At 38.6% G+C, this 17,663-nt stretch overlaps 1 protein-coding gene across 2 annotated transcripts in view; it reads left to right on the forward strand.

Annotated features, from left to right (window-relative positions):
- The window catches only part of UBE3C (ubiquitin protein ligase E3C), a 138,956-nt gene that overhangs the window by 39,692 nt on the left and 81,601 nt on the right, over positions 1-17,663 (forward strand). For both annotated transcript variants that reach the window (XM_058534166.1, XM_058534169.1), the window contains exons 6-9: positions 12,110-12,267; positions 15,337-15,490; positions 15,907-16,127; positions 16,676-16,830. In XM_058534166.1, coding sequence (XP_058390149.1) covers positions 12,110-12,267; positions 15,337-15,490; positions 15,907-16,127; positions 16,676-16,830 — 688 coding nt within the window. The remainder of the gene's footprint in view (positions 1-12,109; positions 12,268-15,336; positions 15,491-15,906; positions 16,128-16,675; positions 16,831-17,663) is intronic.

Genomic DNA, 17,663 nt, shown 5'->3' on the forward strand with positions numbered 1-17,663 from the left:
CACATCTCAGATAATTAACAGTAATTCTCTAATATCATGTATTATACACTCCATATTCAGATTTCCTCACTTATCTCAAAAATATCTTTTTGTTTGTTTTAATGATCCTAGGATCCATTCGTTTCACTTATTCCTCTACCTCCTGTGTTTCCTATAAACTGAAAGTCAGGTCTAGAGGAAAGTTTTTCAGCCTTGTCCTTTTGACATTTTAGGCTGGACCATTCTCTGTTGTGGATGCGGTCCTGTGCATTGTAGGATGTTTGGCAGCATCCCTGCCCTCTACCTACTCTTAACCAAACATGTCTCCAGACACTGCCAAATGTTGCCCCCAGTGAGAGCCACTGATATGGAGGCTTTTATTTGATTCAATTTAAACATTTTTAACAAGAATGTTTCATAGCAGGTCATGTGAGAGTCATATTGCATCCAGTGGAGAGAGACATACTGAGGTATAGACCCTTATTAGTGAGGCTAAGTGAAGGTGGAAACTACTTTCTCTCTGTTGTGAAGGTACATTTTTTTTCTTTGTCATTAGCAGTAGTCTACGGGATGGTAATTTAGTATTATGTGGATACTACCTTTCATCCAGTGATTTTAACATTTGTTGATTGATGATCTATGCCTGAATCAGTTGTAACATCCATGGTTTGTAAAATGGTGATTTTTCTAATTCTGTTGTTTCTTCACTGTTAGTTGGCATTATTTTATTTGTGAAGAAGACCCTTCTTCCTTTTCTCTTTAGTCTCAGTAAGCCCTCGTATATTTTTACAAATATAATATATGATAGTAAATTATTCTTTTTGATGGTCATGTTTAGGTGGAGGGAGCTCTTTAAGGAGCTCCTGTGTCCTTTTGACGTGGTCCCCTTAGTTGTTTGAGAGCATCTTTGCTTTCTGTGACCACAAAATATCCTGGGCTCAACTTGTACTTCCCCTGGAAGCCCAGGCTTGGGACTATTTCCTCAAAGGAATCTGGTTCTTTTTGCTGAGGCGTGAAGTTTTACCAAAGTGAAATTAAAAGGGTAACATGAGAAATTTTATGTCAAGTGCATGATAGTAATAAGCCAACAATCTTATCTGCCATGTGTAGGACACTGAATTTTAGGTGCTTTGGCAAGTTATCAGAGAAAGAGTGTGTGCTTGCTTCTGCTCTTAAAGATCTTTTCATGTCGTAGGAATTCGAGATAAGTTTGTTTTGTTTGTTTGTTTTTTCTGTGAGGACGATCAGCCCCGAGCTAACATCCATGCTAATCGTCCTCTTTTTGCTGAGGCAGACTGCCTCTGAGCTAACATCTATTGCCAATCCTCCTCTTTTTTTTCCCCCAAAGCCCCAGTAGATAGTTGTATGTCATAGCTGCACATGCTTCTAGTTGCTGTATGTGGGACGCGGCCTCAGTATGGCTGGAGAAGCCGTGCGTTGGTGCGCGCCCGGGATCCGAACCCAGGCCGCCAGTAGCAGAGCACGCACACTTAACCGCTAAGCCATGGGGCCGGCCCCAAGATAAGTTTTTAAGAGCTAGAAAAGTAGGGTTTTACATTAAGAAGATCATGTACCTCATTATGTATAAAATACTTGAATCAATAGGTAACATGGAAGTTGATGCCACATAACTTGAGGATTAGTGGAATTTGGATCAGTGCAGTATTGAAGTGTAGAGGTCAGAAGATCTGGATTCTAGTACTGTCTGTGGCTTGCCGGCTTAGGGGCCTGATGTGAGTTACTGGATCTGCTTTTCCTTAATTGTAAAGTGAGGAATGTTGGATGAGACAGGTCCTCCCAGGTCCAGTGCTTCAGTACTCTGGATGGTTGGACTGATGGGTAACCTCTACTCAAAAGAAAATGGTCTGCTAGTCACCTCAATCCTTCAAGCTATCTTTTCCTTTCCTTGGACACTGCATTTCAAGGTGTTATGGGCTCACAAGACCTAATGGTACAGGGATCGTAGTTGGCATCTAGCACAACTCTTAAGGTATACATTTTCTGTGTCATTTTTATGTAATACTAACAGTGGTTGTAAACAGCTACTTATCTACTTAAAGTAAATTTATTTTGAAAATAAAGATAATTTTTAAAAGCTAATGAATATTAACATTACTTATATTTCTTCTTAAGTGAGCATCCATTAGGGACAACGTTGGGGTTGGCCAACCAGTTCCTACTAAGTGCTCCACCCAGTTCTCAGCACTGGGATAGGCCTGTGACAAGGCAGAGAAGGGTCCTGCCCACTTGGAGCTTATAGCTCATCTGGGAGACTGAGAATAAACATAAATAAGTAAAATATAAATGTCTTTATACAGAAAAGATAAATGCTAAGTGTTAAGGAGGAAAAAGGGAAGACAGGGGGATGTGAAATTTGGGGAGAGTGGGTTGACCTGAGAGACGTTAGAGAGGGAAGGTGTCCTTGAGAAGGTGACTAGGAGGGAGGAGTGGAACTGGCTGTGCAGGTATCAGAGTCTGCCTGGTGTACTGGGAGTGCACAAGGGGACGGGGACAGGGACGGGGTGAGAGAGCAGACGGGTTATCGGACGGGGAAGGGATTTTCTGTAGGACTTTGGCTTTCATACTGAGACAGCAGGGAAGCCAAAGGAGAGTTTGAGCAAAGAGTGACATGACCTGAATTTTCTTTCTTCCCTAACTCTTGTAATGTTTACGAAATTTTCAAACAGAAAAGAGTAGAAAAATGATACAGTAAGTGCTCATTTGCCTGCCATCTACAATCAACAGTTTTTAACCTTGTTGACCACTGTTAACAGTTTGCTGAATCATTTCCAAATAACAGTGACATTCCACTCACTAAATACTTCAGCATCCGTCTCCCAAAAGGACACTCTTACATATCACAGTTCCATTATTACACCTATAAAAATGGTTGAGAATAATATTAACTAACACTAGAGTGACCAGTCTGGTTTAACAGTCCTAGTGATAGTCCCCCTTCACTCAGAAATGGCTCATGTTGGTCATTTTAATACCCATTTTCAAATTTTGTTTTCAAAATATATTTTATAGCTGTTTTCCTTCCTTCCTTCCTCCCTCCCTCCTTTTCGCCCTCCCTCTCTCCCTCCCTCCCAGAATCTAATTGACCACACATTACCTTTGATGTCTCCTAGATCTTTTAATCTGAAATAGCTCCTCCCACCTCCACACCTCTAATTTATGTTTTAATAGAACTGAGACTAGTGTGTTGAAAATGGACTGCAGGGGAGTAGTAGGAGAAACAGGGATCAGTTAAAGACAGCAGTAACCCAGCCAATAAATGATGGTGGGCCATGGTGATGGCAGTGGGAGTGACATGAATTGGTTGGATTCTGGTAGAGTCCACGGGCTTTACCAACAGGCTGCATGTAGGGTTTCAAATAATGAGGAGTCAAGGGTGGATACCAGTTTTGGTTTGAGCATTTAGGAGGATGAGGTGGTTTTAAATACTAGGGAACATAAACATGGATGAGATGAAGTGAATTGTGTAGAAAGAGAAGAGAACCAAAGACTGATCCCTGGGGCACCGCCACATTAGGAGGTTGTAGAGAAAGGAGTCCAAGGCCCTGGCATCCAAGTAAAGAAAGCACAGGGGAGGAGGGCAGATGGGTGCAGTGGGGGAGGTCACCAGCATAGATGAAATCAGAGAATTGATCATTGAGTTATTAATGTTCAATATTATTTTCCCATAAGAATGTGTCAGTGATTTTATTTAACCCATTAATTAATGAGGGAACCAGTAAGTTGTTACAAGTGATTCAAATGAGGACTTACCTTACAGAAATTTATATTCTGTATCTGACAAAAACCTTTTGCATTGCCAGGAACAGGAATAATTTGTATAGCTCTGTATGGGAAAGGTTCCTATTGGTTTTCTGAAAGTTGTCTTCTACCTCTCCAGAGTTGTAAAGTAGCCTAGTGGAAGACAAGGTAGAGGAGGTAACCCAATGAGTGAGCTGGACAGACCACCCAGTGATCTTTTTTTTTTGCCTATTCCACAGTCTTTTGCAATTTTTCCCGATAGTAATACCATTGGTGACTTTGATGAGCACAGTGGTGGGGGAAGGTCTGATTAAATCAGATTTAAGAGGAATTATAAATAATGAGGAGTTCTGCAGAGGGAGCAGAGACATGGAATAGTAGTTGTTAAGGGCAGTGGGATGTAGAGATTAACTTAAAAATTAATAGCATGCTTGTTGATGATCCAGTATGAGAGGGAAAATTTCAGGAGAAAGACTTGCTGACACAATGCCTCTGAGTGTAGTTGGAGGGCTATAGGATTTGGCCTTGGATGGGAACAAGGATAGTTTATTCATATTTTCAAGAAACAACCCAGTTAAAAGATTGGGTAAAAGATTTGAGCACTTTTAAAAATGAGACATATGAATGATCAGTAAGTACGAAAAGATATTCAGCATCATAAATAATCAGGGAAATACAAACTCAAATCACAGTGAAGTACAATTACACACCCATTAGAATGGCTAAAATTTTTAAAAGTATTAATACCAAGTGTTAAGGATATTGAGCAACTGGCACGCTCATATACTGCTGTTACAAGTTTTGTAGTTTTTCATAAAGTTAAATATGTAGCTACCATGTGACCTAGTGATTCCACACCTAGGAATTTACCCAAGAGAAATGAAACGTAGGTCCACACAAAGGCTTATCCTTGAATGTTCATAACAACTTTATTTATAATAGCAAAAGACTGGAAATGACCCAAATGTCCATCAACATGTGAATAGATAGACAAAATGTGGTATTTCCATGCTGTGGAATCCTGCTAGCAATAAAAAGGACCAAGTTTTTGACACTTACTGGATGAGTCTCTGAAAGATGCTTAGTGTAAGAATCTAGATATTATCTGAGTGCATTGCAGTGAGAGGTGAGACCTCTCCAGGGACTGGGACATTGGCGGTGGCCATTGCTGTGGCCTGGTGTGGGCGTGCTGACACAGACGCCATTGGAGTTCTCCCTGGGGCCTGCTAGCCCAGGTCTGCCCCACCCACTAGAGCACTGATTTAATCCAGCTCAGCCAGGGCAGGCAGCCCACCCTAGAGACTGGCCCCATCCAACAACAAGCCCTCAGGCAACTTGTGGGCCTGCATAGATTGGTGACTGGATTCTCTGCAGCCTGTCAACTGAGCCCACCTCAGTGGGGCAGGGCATGCACAAGGAGCGGGTGGAGAGTGTGGGGCAGTGGTGAAGTGTGTGGGGCTCCCACCATGGAGAGACTGGTTCCACTTCAGGAGGTCGGGGCACGCACACAGGGTAGGACTGTGTTGACTGTGTGTGGACCTGTGGGTGGCAGGGCTTGTCAGCTGCAGAAGACTTGTTCTTCTCAAAGACCCACATAGGGGGTTTGCCGCACCTTCCAAAGCCTGAAACAATTGGGTGCTCCCCTGCCTGAGGCCAGCCCCACCCAGCTGCAATCCTCAGAGAGCTGGCAAGAAACCTAAAGGCTGGAGGCTTATAGCAATTGTAAGCCCCTGAGTGTAACAACCTGCCACGCTGGGGGCCTACTCACTTAAAAGAAATACTGCAACACAAATGTGGTATTAGAACTTGCAGCCAACTGTGCTGGGGCTCCCCACACCCGATAAAGAGACTGAAGGGCCCGCAACAACTACAAGCAGCTGAGCATTGCAACAGCTGGCCAGGAGCATAACTCGGCCTCCTGGGCGCCTACAGGGAGAACAAACAGGCCACAACAGAAGGACACATGTAGCCCACATAGGGGTCACCCCTGGAACATTGAGAACTGAGGGAAGCACACTGCAGGCCTGCTAAGGTATCACTTATATAAGGTCACCTATCCAAGAGCAGGAGACGTAGCTGACCTACCTAATACGTAGACACAAGCACAGGGAAAGAGGCAAAATGAGGAGGCAAAGGAATACATTCCAAGTAAGGGAACAGGATGAAACCCCAGAAAAGGAACTAAGTGAAACAGAAATGAGCAACCTACCCGACAGAGAGTTCAAAAAGAGTGTTAAGGTTGCTCACTGATCTGGGGAGAAGAATAGATGAACTCGGTGAGAATATCAACAAAGAAATGGAAGATGTAAAAAAGAACCAATCAGAAATGAAGAATACAGTACTGGAAATGAAAAATTCACTAGAGGGACTCAAATGCAGAGTAGAGGATACAGAAGAACAGATCTGCGAGCTGGACGAAAGACTAGAAGAAATTACCCAAGCTGAACAGGTAAAAGAGAAAAGAATTAAAAAGAGTAAGGACAGTCTAAGGGACCTCTGGGACAATATCAAGCACACTAACATCCGTGTTATAGGTGTCCCGGAAGGAGAAGAGCAAGACAAAGGGGAAGAGAATCTATTTCAAGAAATAGTAGATGAAAACTTCCCTAACCTAAGGAAGGAAACAGATATCCAGGTACAGGAAGCACAGAGAGCACCAAACAAGATAAACCCAAAGAGGCCCACACCAAGACACATCATAATCAAAATGTCCAGAATTAAAGATAAAGAGAGAATCGTAAAAGCCGCAAGAGAAAGACAAGTTACATACAAAGGAAACCCCAAAAGGCTATTGGCTGACTTCTCAGCAGAAACCTTACAGGCTAGAAGAGAGTGGCATGATATATTTAAAGTGCTAAAAGGAAAAAACTTACAGCCAAGAATACTCTACCCAGCAAGGTTATCATTCAAAATGGAAGGAGAGATCAAAAATTTCCGAGGCAAGCAAAAATTAAAGGAATTTGTCACCAAGAAACCAGTGCTACAGGAAATGTTGAAGGGACTGATTTAAGGGGAAAAGAGAAGACCACAAATAGGAAAAATTATCTATTTCCATGATAAGAGGGTAATGGATACAAATGCACAAAAAAGAGGTTAGATATGATATCAAAAACATAAAATGAGGGAGGAGGGGAGTTAAAGAGTAGAGCTTTCAGACAGAGGTAAAACTAAAGAGACCATCAATTCTGTATAGAAGGAGAAAGGAACAGGGAAGGACCACTAAAACACTGAGAAAAAAAAAAAAGTTTAAAAATGGCAGTAAGTACATACTTATCAATAGCTACTTTAAACGTCAATGGACTAAATGTTCCAATTAAAAGGCATAGGGTGGCTGATTGGATAAAACAACAAGACCCATATATATGCTGCATATAAGAGACACACTTCAGACCTAAAGACACTCACAAACTGAAAGTGAAGGGATGGAAAAAGATACTCCACGCAAATGGCAATGAAAAGAAAGCTGGGGTAGCAGTACTCATATCAGACAAAATAGACTTTAAAACAAAAACTGTAAAAAGAGACAAAGAAGGGCATTACATAATGATCGAGGGAACAGTCCAACAAGAGGATATAACACTTGTAAATATCTACGCACCCAATGTAGGTGCACCTAAATATATAAAGCAATTATTAACAGACATAAAAAGAGAAATAGACAGTAACACAATAATAGTAGGGGACTTTAACACTCCACTTACACCAATGGATAGATCATCCAACCAGAAGATCAATAAGGAATCATCGGCCTTAAATGACACACTAGAACAGACGGACCTAGTAGATATATACAGAGCATTCCATCCAAAAACTGAAGAATACACGTTCTTTTCAAATGCACATGGAACATTCTCCAGGATTGATCACATATTAGGCCACAAAACAAGTCTCCATAAATTTAAGAAGATTGAAATAATACCAAGCATCTTTTCTGACCACAGCGGTATGAAACTAGAAATCAACTATAGGAAGAAAACCAGAAAAGCCACAAATACATGGAGATTTAACAAAATGCTACTGAACAACGATTGGGTCAACAAAGAAATCAAAGGAGAAATCAAAAAATACCTGGAGACAAATGAAAATGAAAATACGACATGCCAGAATTTATGGGATACAGCAAAAGCGGTTCTAAGAGGGAAGTTTATAGCAATACAGGCCTATCTCAACAAGCAAGAAAAATCTCAAACAATCTAACAATGCACCTAAAGGAAGTGGAAAAAGAAGAACAAACAAAGCCCAAAATCAGTACAAGAAGGGAAATAATAAAAATCAGAGCAGAAATAAATGAAATAGAGACCAAAAAAACAATAGAAAAAATTAATAAAACCAAGAGCTGGTTCTTTGAAAAGATAAACAAAATTGACAAACCTTTAGCTAGACTCACCAAGAAAAAAAGAGAGAAGGCACAAATAAGTAAAATCAGAAATGAAAGAGGAGAAATTACAACAGACACCTCAGAAATACAAAAGATTATAAGAGACTACTATGAAAAGCTATATGCCAACCAGTTCGACAATCTGGAAGAAATGGATAAATTCTTAGAATCATACAACCTTCCAAAACTGGATCAAGAAGAAATGGAGAATTTGAATAGACCAATCACCAGTAAGGAGATCGAAACAGTAATCAAAAACCTCCTCAAAAATAAAAGTCCAGGACCAGATGGCTTCCCTGGTGAATTCTACCAAACATTCAAAGAAGGCTTAATATCTATCCTTCTCAAACTCTTCCAAAAAATTGAGGAGGCGGGGAGGCTCCCTAACTCATTCTGTGAAGCCGACGTTACCCTGATACCAAAACCAGACAAGGACAACACAAAAAAAAAAAGAAAATTACAGTCCAATATCACCGATGAACATCGATGCAAAAATCCTCAACAAAATACTAGCAAATCGCATACAACAAGACGTTAAAAAGATTATACACCATGATCAAGTGGGATTTATTCCAGGTATGCAGGGATGGTTCAACATTCGCAAATCAGTCAACGTGATACACCACATTAATAAAATGAAGAATAAAAATCACATGATCATCTCAATAGATGCAGAGAAAGCATTTGACAAGATACAGCAGCCATTTATGATAAAAACTCTGAATAAAATGGGTATAAAAGGAAAGTACCTCAACATAATAAAGGCCATATATGACAAACCCACAGCTAATATCATCCTCAATGGTGAAAGACTGAAAGCTATCCCTCTAAGAACAGGAACCAGACAAGAATGCCCACTCTCACCATTCCTATTTAACATAGTACTGGAAGTCCTAGCCAGACCAATCAGGCAAGAAAAAGAAATAAAAGGAATCCAAATTGGAAAGGAAGAAGTGAAACTCGCACTATTTGCAGATGACATGATTTTATATATAGAAAACCCTAAAGAATCCACCAAAAAACTTTTAGAACTAATAAACGAATACAGTAAAGTTGCAGGATACAAAATCAACATACAAAAATCAGTTGCATTTCTATACATTAACAACGAAGTAGCAGAAAGAGAAATTAAGAATACCATCCCATTTACAATTGCAACAAAAAGAGTAAAATACCTGGGAATAAACTTAACCAAAGAGGTGAAAGATCTGTACACCGAAAACTATAAAACATTGCTGAAAGAAATTGAGTAGACACAAAGAAATGGAAAGATATTCCGTGCTCTTGGATTGGAAGAATTAACATAGGTAAGATGTCCATACTTCCTAAAGCAATCTATAGATTCAATGCAATCCCTATCAAAGTTCCAACAACACTTTTCACAGAAATAGAACAAAGAATCCTAAAATTTGTATGGAACAACAAAAGACCGCAACTAGCTACAGGAATCCTGAGAAAAAAGAACAAAGCTGGAGGTATCACACTCCCTGATTTCAAAATATACTACAAAGCTATAGTAACCAAAACAGCATGGTACTGGCACAAAAACAGACAAACAGATCAATGGAATAGAATTGAAAGCCCAGAAATAAACCCAAACATCTATGGACAGCTAATCTTTGACAAAGGAGTCAAGAACATACAATGCAGAAAAGAAAGTCTCTTCAACAAATGGTGTTGGGAAAACTGGATAGCCACATGCAAAAAAATGAAAGTAGACCCTTACCTTACACCATACACAAAAATTAAGTCAAAATGGATTAAAGACTTGAATGTAAGACCTGAAACTGTGAAACTTCTAGAAGAAAACATAGGCAGTACCCTCTTCGACATCGGTCTTAGCAACATATTTTCAAGTACCATGTCTGACCGGGCAAGAGAAACAATAGAAAAAATAAACAAATGGGACTACATCAAACTGAAAAGCTTCTGCACAGCAAAGGAAACCATCAGCAAAACAAAAAAACAACCTACCAATTGGGAGAAGATATTTGCAAACCACACATCTGATAAGGGGTTAATCTCCAAAATATATAAAGAACTCATGCATCTCAACAACAAAAAAACTAACAACCCAGTTAAAAAATGGGCAAAAGACTTGAACAGACATTTCTCCGAAGAAGATAGACAGATGGCCAACAGACACATGGAAAGATGTTCAACATTATTAACTATCAGGGAAATGCAAATCAAAACTACAATGAGATATCACCTCACCCCTTTCAGAATGGCTATAATTAACAAGACAGGAAACAACATGTGTTAGAGAGGATGTGGAGAGAAGGGAGCTCTCATACACTGCTGGTGGGAGTTCAAACTGGTACACTCACTATGGAAAACAGTATGGAGATTCCTCAAATAATTAAGGATAGAACTACCATATGATCCAGCTATTCCACTGCTGGGTATTTGTCCAAAGAACTTGAAAACACCAATGCGTAAAGATACATGCACCCCTGTGTTCATTGCAGCATTATTCACAATAGCCAAGACTTGGAAGCAACCTAAGTGCTCATCAAGGGACGAATGGATAAAGAAGATGTGGTATATATACACCATGGAATACTACTCAGCCGTAAGAAACGATGAAATCCAGCCGTTTGTGACAACATGGATGGACATTGAGGGTATTATGCAAAGTGAAATAAGTCAGAGGGAGAAGGTCAAATACCGTATGATTTCCCTCATTAAGTAGTAGATAATAACAACAACGAACAAACACATAGAGACAGAGTTTGGATTGGTGGTTACCAGAGGAGAAGAGGGGAGAGAGGAGGGTGAAAGGGATAATTCAGCACATGTGGGTGGTGATGGGTTGTAATTAGTATTTGGGTGGTGAACATGATGTAATCTATGCAGAAATAGAAGTATAATGATGTACACCTGAAATTTATACAGTGTTATAAACCAATATTACTGCAATAAACAAAAAATTTTAAAAAATTAAATTAAAAAAATTAAAAAAAAATAAAAAAGAATCTAGACATTAATGAGTACATACTGTATAATTCCTTATACAAACTAATCTTTAGTGACAGAAAAAATTGGTTGGGGGTTGGGGAGTTGGAGGGAGTAATTGACTAGAGAGGGCCAAGAGGAAATCCTGGGGATGAGGGATGTGTTCAGTATCTTCCTTGTGGTGTAATGTGTCAAAACTCATTGTATCGCCTACTTTAAATGAGTGCATATTATTGCATGTAAATTATATCTTTATAAAGTTGATTTTAAGAAAAGACATTGTTTTTAAATAAGACCTAGTTTTGTGACAGCTAAGCCTTCCCTTCTGCCTATAATTCTCATAGTAAGAAGGGAATCTTTAGTCAAAATGATAGAAGACTTATGATGAGAAATATATTAACTGTTTACTTTGGGGATATTGCAGGCATGGAAAGTCTTGAAGGCGTCCTTGAAGGAGATCCTTGTCTGAGTTGAATTAGGTGCAGCTTCTCTTGGTATAATCTGTGGGTTATAACACTCTCACACGGCATTTGTGATCTTCCCTTTTTCTTGTCTGTTTCTCCCTCTGTGATTGTCTATTTTTTGTTTCTAAATTTATTTATTTATTTATTTTCCCCCCAAAGCCCCAGTAGATAGTTGTATGTCATAGTTGCACATCCTTCTAGTTGCTGCATGTGGGACACGGCCTCAGCATGGCCAGAGAAGCAGTGCGTCGGTGCGAGCCCGGGATCCGAACCAGGGCCGCCAGCAGCAGAGCGCACACACTTAACCGCTAAGCCACGGGGCCGGCCCTATTTTTTGTTTCTATAAACCCAGAGCCAACATGTTGTTTGACACATAATAAGGACTCACAAAAAAAGTGTGAATGACAGAATGTTTGATTATTTTCTTGTCTATCTTTGAGTTGTGCCTATTTTCAGAGATATTCTAGGGTTAGAACAGAGTGGCTCAAACACCATAGTGAATGAGTAATTTGAGGAAACTTTTGGTGACATTTGCCATCCAGTATGTGAATACTTTTTTTCATTTTTACAGGTTACTGCAAAACTGTAGTGATGACAGTTTGAATGTTGCACTTCCAATGAGAATGCTTGAGGTGTTTTCATCTGAGAATACTTACTTGCCGGTTTTACAAGATGCTAGCTATGTGGTGTCAGTAATTGAACAAATTTTGCACTACATGATTCAACATGGTAAGTCGTGGGTGGGGTCAGAACTCTGAATTGGCCTTATTGTGTGAAGTGAGCATAGGCTAGGGTGCTTTTTAGAGCTTGTGCAGTCACTCTAAAGTTCAAAATATGATTTTTGTAACAGAAGCATCATGCGCAGTTGAGGGGAGCACTTACTGGGAGTCACACACTCTAACATTTGTCCTCGTCTCTACTCACCCTAAAAATTTGGAAAACATGTTTCATCTCTTTACTTAAATTTTCCTATTGCTTGAAAGTGAAGCAAATTAATGTATGCTTTCAGACATCATTAGAGGTACTTTAATCAAATATTTGTGTCCGAAGTGAAGCAGCCAGGCCTTCCATAAGCAGTAGCATGCTGAGTTGATAGGAGTGATAATACCACAAATACATGAGCTAAGTCGACTGGAGAGCCTGTCTTATTAAAATGTAAATCTTACTTGTCACGTTAGTTCAGTAGAGGAGAGTAAGATATTGAGTTTATTTGAGTTTTCTTACTAACTCAGTGTGAAAGCTTTTATGCATGGACACTCTCCTTCAAGTGACTGCATTACGTAAGATGTAATAACCTAGATCTAAAATTCCTCTGAGGACACATTAGTGACATTGTTTTGGAGGAAGACTATAAAGTACACATGGTTTTAAAAACTTTTATGATGAATTAAGCAATATAAAATAAAACAAAAATTTTAAAGATCTGATTCCCAGTGTTCTCACAGGTAGAAAGTCAGACACTTAGGGCTCCTGGATCCCGGAAGGATTAGTCAGCATTCAAGAATGTATGTGTTATTGGTGATAAAAGGAGCTATAGGTGGTTCTGGAAAGTATAGTTACTGGTAAAAACACAAATAATTTTGCTTTTGTTTTCATGAAGTGTCAGACTAATCTAGGTTAAATCTAGCCATTTTAATCCTCAAGATTAAAACTGTAAAAATTGAATTCTTATACATCCCAACGTTACTGTTTGGCTTAGATTTAAAAGGAACCTTAGTTTGTTGACAATTAGGGAAACTACTGAGTTAATTAAAAGTAAATTGAAATTTGTGGAATTTGATCTTTTAGAAGACAAATTAATGGTAATTAGAAATGGCCCATTGTATTAATTTGATGCACTATTATGTATATTGTTTTAAGGCTAAGCACTCCATGAGAATGTTTACTTTTCTTGTTTTCTAAAAGTGTAAAGGAGATAACTAAGAAATATGCATTATTTTGAAATGTGTCTAGAAATAGGAAATGCTTCAAAATCTTACACTGAAACTGCTGCTTCTAGCTTCGTCTGTGGTATTGCCATTTTTCAGCTGTTTTGATAAATTACTTCCTGAGATAATTAGTCTATAAAGTTTAGCATTGTATTTATTAATTATAGTTTGTATTGCTTTTTTATATTATGTGCTATAACAACATGAAGCTTTTTAGCAATTGCAACTGAGCTTTACTTAATACTCTAGTCATGCTGTCACTTAATCTGTTCAATATACATATATATTGATGTTAATATATTAATGATGTGATACTTTTTAAAAAATTTTCTTGATGTGCTTTAAAAATTTTTTTTTGATGTATTTACATGTTTTCACTTTTATAGCAAAAGAGCTCTCCAGCTTCCTTGTTGAGTTTCACTAGTAATCAATATATATGAGGTTGGAATTGGGGTAGTCACCTAGTAGGTCTGATGATAGAGCATTGAGTCGTCACTGTGTAGTAATCACAACTCAAGTGTGAAGCTGGATAGGACTGCTGTCAAAACGTAAACCAAGCAAATGATTGTGTTTTCAGTGTGTGCTACCAAATGTGTCTGACAGTAACCAGATGTTCACAAACTACATCTGAAGTTGGTTCTTATTACTTTATATAAAAGGGGACAGGGCCGGCCCCGTGGCTTAGCGGTTAAGTGCGTGTGCTCCGATGCAGGCTGCCCGGGTTCGGATCCCGGGCGCGCACAGACGCACTGCTTCTCCGGCCATGCTGAGGCCGCGTCCCACATACAGCAACTAGAAGAATGTGCAACTATGACATACAACTATCGCCTGGGGCTTTAGGGGAAAAATAAATAAATAAAAAAAAATTAAAAAAAAAAAGGGGACAAATATTTCTAAAAGATTATATGATTTGAATCGTTGAGGATACCAGGGTTTATGTTCACTGCACACCTAGAAATCCCATCAAAGGCTTAGAAAGGTCATGAAAGTTGTTTCTTCTGTTTGTATAGAAGTTGCCTTTAAAACAGTTATATTCCTTGGTGCCCATATTGTGGTCTCCAAAGGTAACATTTCCTCTAAAAGGAATTTAAGAGTCGCTGGAGAAAAGGCTGATTCCAGATCCTGGTCAGGAGATGAGAAGGTGAGACTGGGACATCTTGTCCCATCAGAAAGCAGAGATGCTCCCAGTGACCGCTGGGTCTCCGGGGCCCGTCTAATGTTCATCCCATTGTCCTGCCAAAGACAGGACAATTGGAGTATCAGTGAAGCTAACAAGTGCAGTGGATAGAAATATATCAATATGTTTAAGTCCATGAGTTCAACAGGATATTTTTTTAAAATCGTAAACTAAGACTTAGAGGATGTTTAAGGGACAAATAAGAAAAATCAAACTATATGGGCCTTACTTGGGTCCTGATTCAAGCAAATTTATAACATGAGACAGCTGGAGATTTGAACATTGACTAGATATTTGTAATATTAAGGAATTACTATTAATTTATTTTAATAAATAATTAATTTATTATTATTTGTGATAATGCTGTGATAATGACATTTTTAAGAAAAATAAAATCCTTATCTTTGATGATACACTGAAATAATTATATCTTGGATTTGCTTCCAGCTGAGTGGAGGTATCAGTGATTGGTTATGGTTGATAATTGTTGATGCTAGCTGGTGGGTACGTGGAGTTTATGTACCTTTTCAGGCTGCTTAGGGATTTGTTTAAAGTTTTCCTTAATAAGTTGAAGAAAACTTAATGTAAATTTGGACCTATAGAGGTTTATAAAAAACATTTAAAAATTGATGTGGTTTCCTCATTATAAGAAAAGTTACCAAATTTTAAATATGTGTTTTTCCTTTCTTTTAGGGTATTACAGATCTCTCTATTTGTTAATTAACAGCAAGCTTCCATCAAGTATTGAATATTCTGATTTATCTCGAGTTCCTATAGCAAAAATTTTGCTAGAGAATGTTCTAAAACCATTGCACTTTACTTACAACTCCTGTCCAGAAGGTGCAAGGTGAGAATGGAATCAGTTTGTTGATTTTGTAATTTCACAAGATCTGTATCTAACAGTAACTTTTACATAGGATGCTATTTTAAATATAGACTTGAAAATCAAATTTTTACTTTATTAATGTGACTCAGTTTAAAGAAAAATGTACTTTTTATTTCTGACCTGTGCCCTAATGTAAATTTATAATTCTGATGACCTTGTTATTTTCCTGCTTTCTAGTAGCTGTCAAAAGATACAAAAACATAGCAGAGTTTTCTTAATGGGGAAGACACAAAATTAAGTTCATTTCAGGATGATCTAGTTCGTATTGAATGCTTAATGTATTAATTGAGAAGGATAGTTTGAAAGTTAATTTTAATCAGTGATTTTGTGAACAATATGTTTTGATTTTATTAAAAGCTTCCATTTTTCTTTTTCAGGCAACAGGTTTTTACAGCCTTCACAGAGGAGTTTCTGGCAGCACCTTTTACAGATCAGATTTTTCATTTCATCATTCCAGCATTGGGAGATGCACAGTCTGCTTTCCCTTATGAGCCCTTTCTGAATGCACTGTTGTTAAGAGAGAGTAGATGTTCCAAGACAAGTGGTGGAGCACCAGGGCTTTTCTACTTTGTTTTAACTGTTGGCGAAAATTGTTTGGGTATGAAATACAAGATATGTTTTACCTGAACCCGCATATAGGTAGTATTAGCAGATAAGTCAGGAGAAGGTAATGCAGTGGCAGGTGTCATGTTGTCAAGCTGGCCTCTGGGATGGGAGTTTCTTAGAAGACTGTATTTGCTGAAGGACTGTGTCCTGGGCAGTGACCCTGGAGAAAGTTTCCAGGCACAATAAAAAAGTCTGATTTAGATACTATAAGATACTATAACTGATTTAGATGTTATAAGGCCGCACAGATTAAAAAGAATTTAGAGTTGAATGGGAGAACTCCTGTGAGTGCAGGAATGTTTTCCCCATTTATGCTAAACTTCTCATGTGCCTATGCTAGAATTGTAATTTCACAAGATCTGTATCTAACAGTAACAGTGTCTTTCTCTAATATATTTTAATACACACGTCTATGCATGAATTCTTAGAATTTTAATAGTTAAGTTCTGAAATGACTCTCTGAGTATAAGAAAAATGATACCTGAGTTTTCTAGTGTCTTTTGATCACTTTTAATTACATGTTATAATTGTTTTACAAAGGGACCCTCTCTGAGGAAGGACTGCTAGTGTATTTAAGAGTACTCCAGACTTTTCTTTCTCAGTTACCGGTTTCACCAGCCAATACAAGCTGTCAAGATTCAGCCAGTGACTCTGAAGATGAGAGCGAAGAGACAGACAAGCAGATGGGCACTCCGGTAAGCTCCCCTGGGCCTGGGTGTCAGTGAATGGGTTACATTGTAGACTGCTTCATCTAATTTTGAAGTCGTTTTTAACTTTGTCCATCTTTATTTTTAATTATATAATAATACATTAGAGCATTCTTGTTATAAAGCATTCCAGCAGTACAGATAAAGTCCTCTTGCCTCCACCACCATCATACTCTTTTCCCGGAGATAGCCATTCTAGTGATTAGAAGTATATTCTTCCATACCTTTTCCTGTACGTCTATCGAAGTATATGGCGATACATAGTTTTGTGTCTGTTTTTTTATGCAAAATAGGGTCATACTGTATGTTAATTTAATTATTACTTAGGAAGTATTTCCTAGAAGTGAAATTGTTGGGTTAAAAGGTTCAGTTCCGGTGGTGTAGGGGTTAAGTTCGCGTGCTCCGTTTCAGCGGCCTGGGGTTCTCGGGTTCGGATCCCGGGCGTGGGCCTATGCACCGCTTGTCAAGCCATGCTTTGGCAGGCATCCCACCTATAAAGTAGAGAAAGATGGGCACGGATGTTAGCCCAAGGCCAGTCTTTCTCAGCAAAAAGACGATTGGCAACAGATATTAGCTCAGGGCTAATCTTCCTCACACACACAAAAAGATTAAGTTCCTTCTTCTCAGGAAGTGCACTTACTCTGCCAGGGACTATTCTTTTTTTTTTTAAGAATTTTTTTTATAACAGCTTTGTTGAGACACACTTTACCATAAAATTCACCCTTTTAACGTGATGTACAGTTCAGTGATTTTTTCAGTACATGAACATAACTGCAGCCATCACCACTGTCCAATTTTAGGACGTTTTCATCACCCCACAA

Source organism: Diceros bicornis, chromosome 3 (assembly GCF_020826845.1).
Source record: "Diceros bicornis minor isolate mBicDic1 chromosome 3, mDicBic1.mat.cur, whole genome shotgun sequence".
Lineage (NCBI taxonomy): Eukaryota > Metazoa > Chordata > Mammalia > Perissodactyla > Rhinocerotidae > Diceros > Diceros bicornis.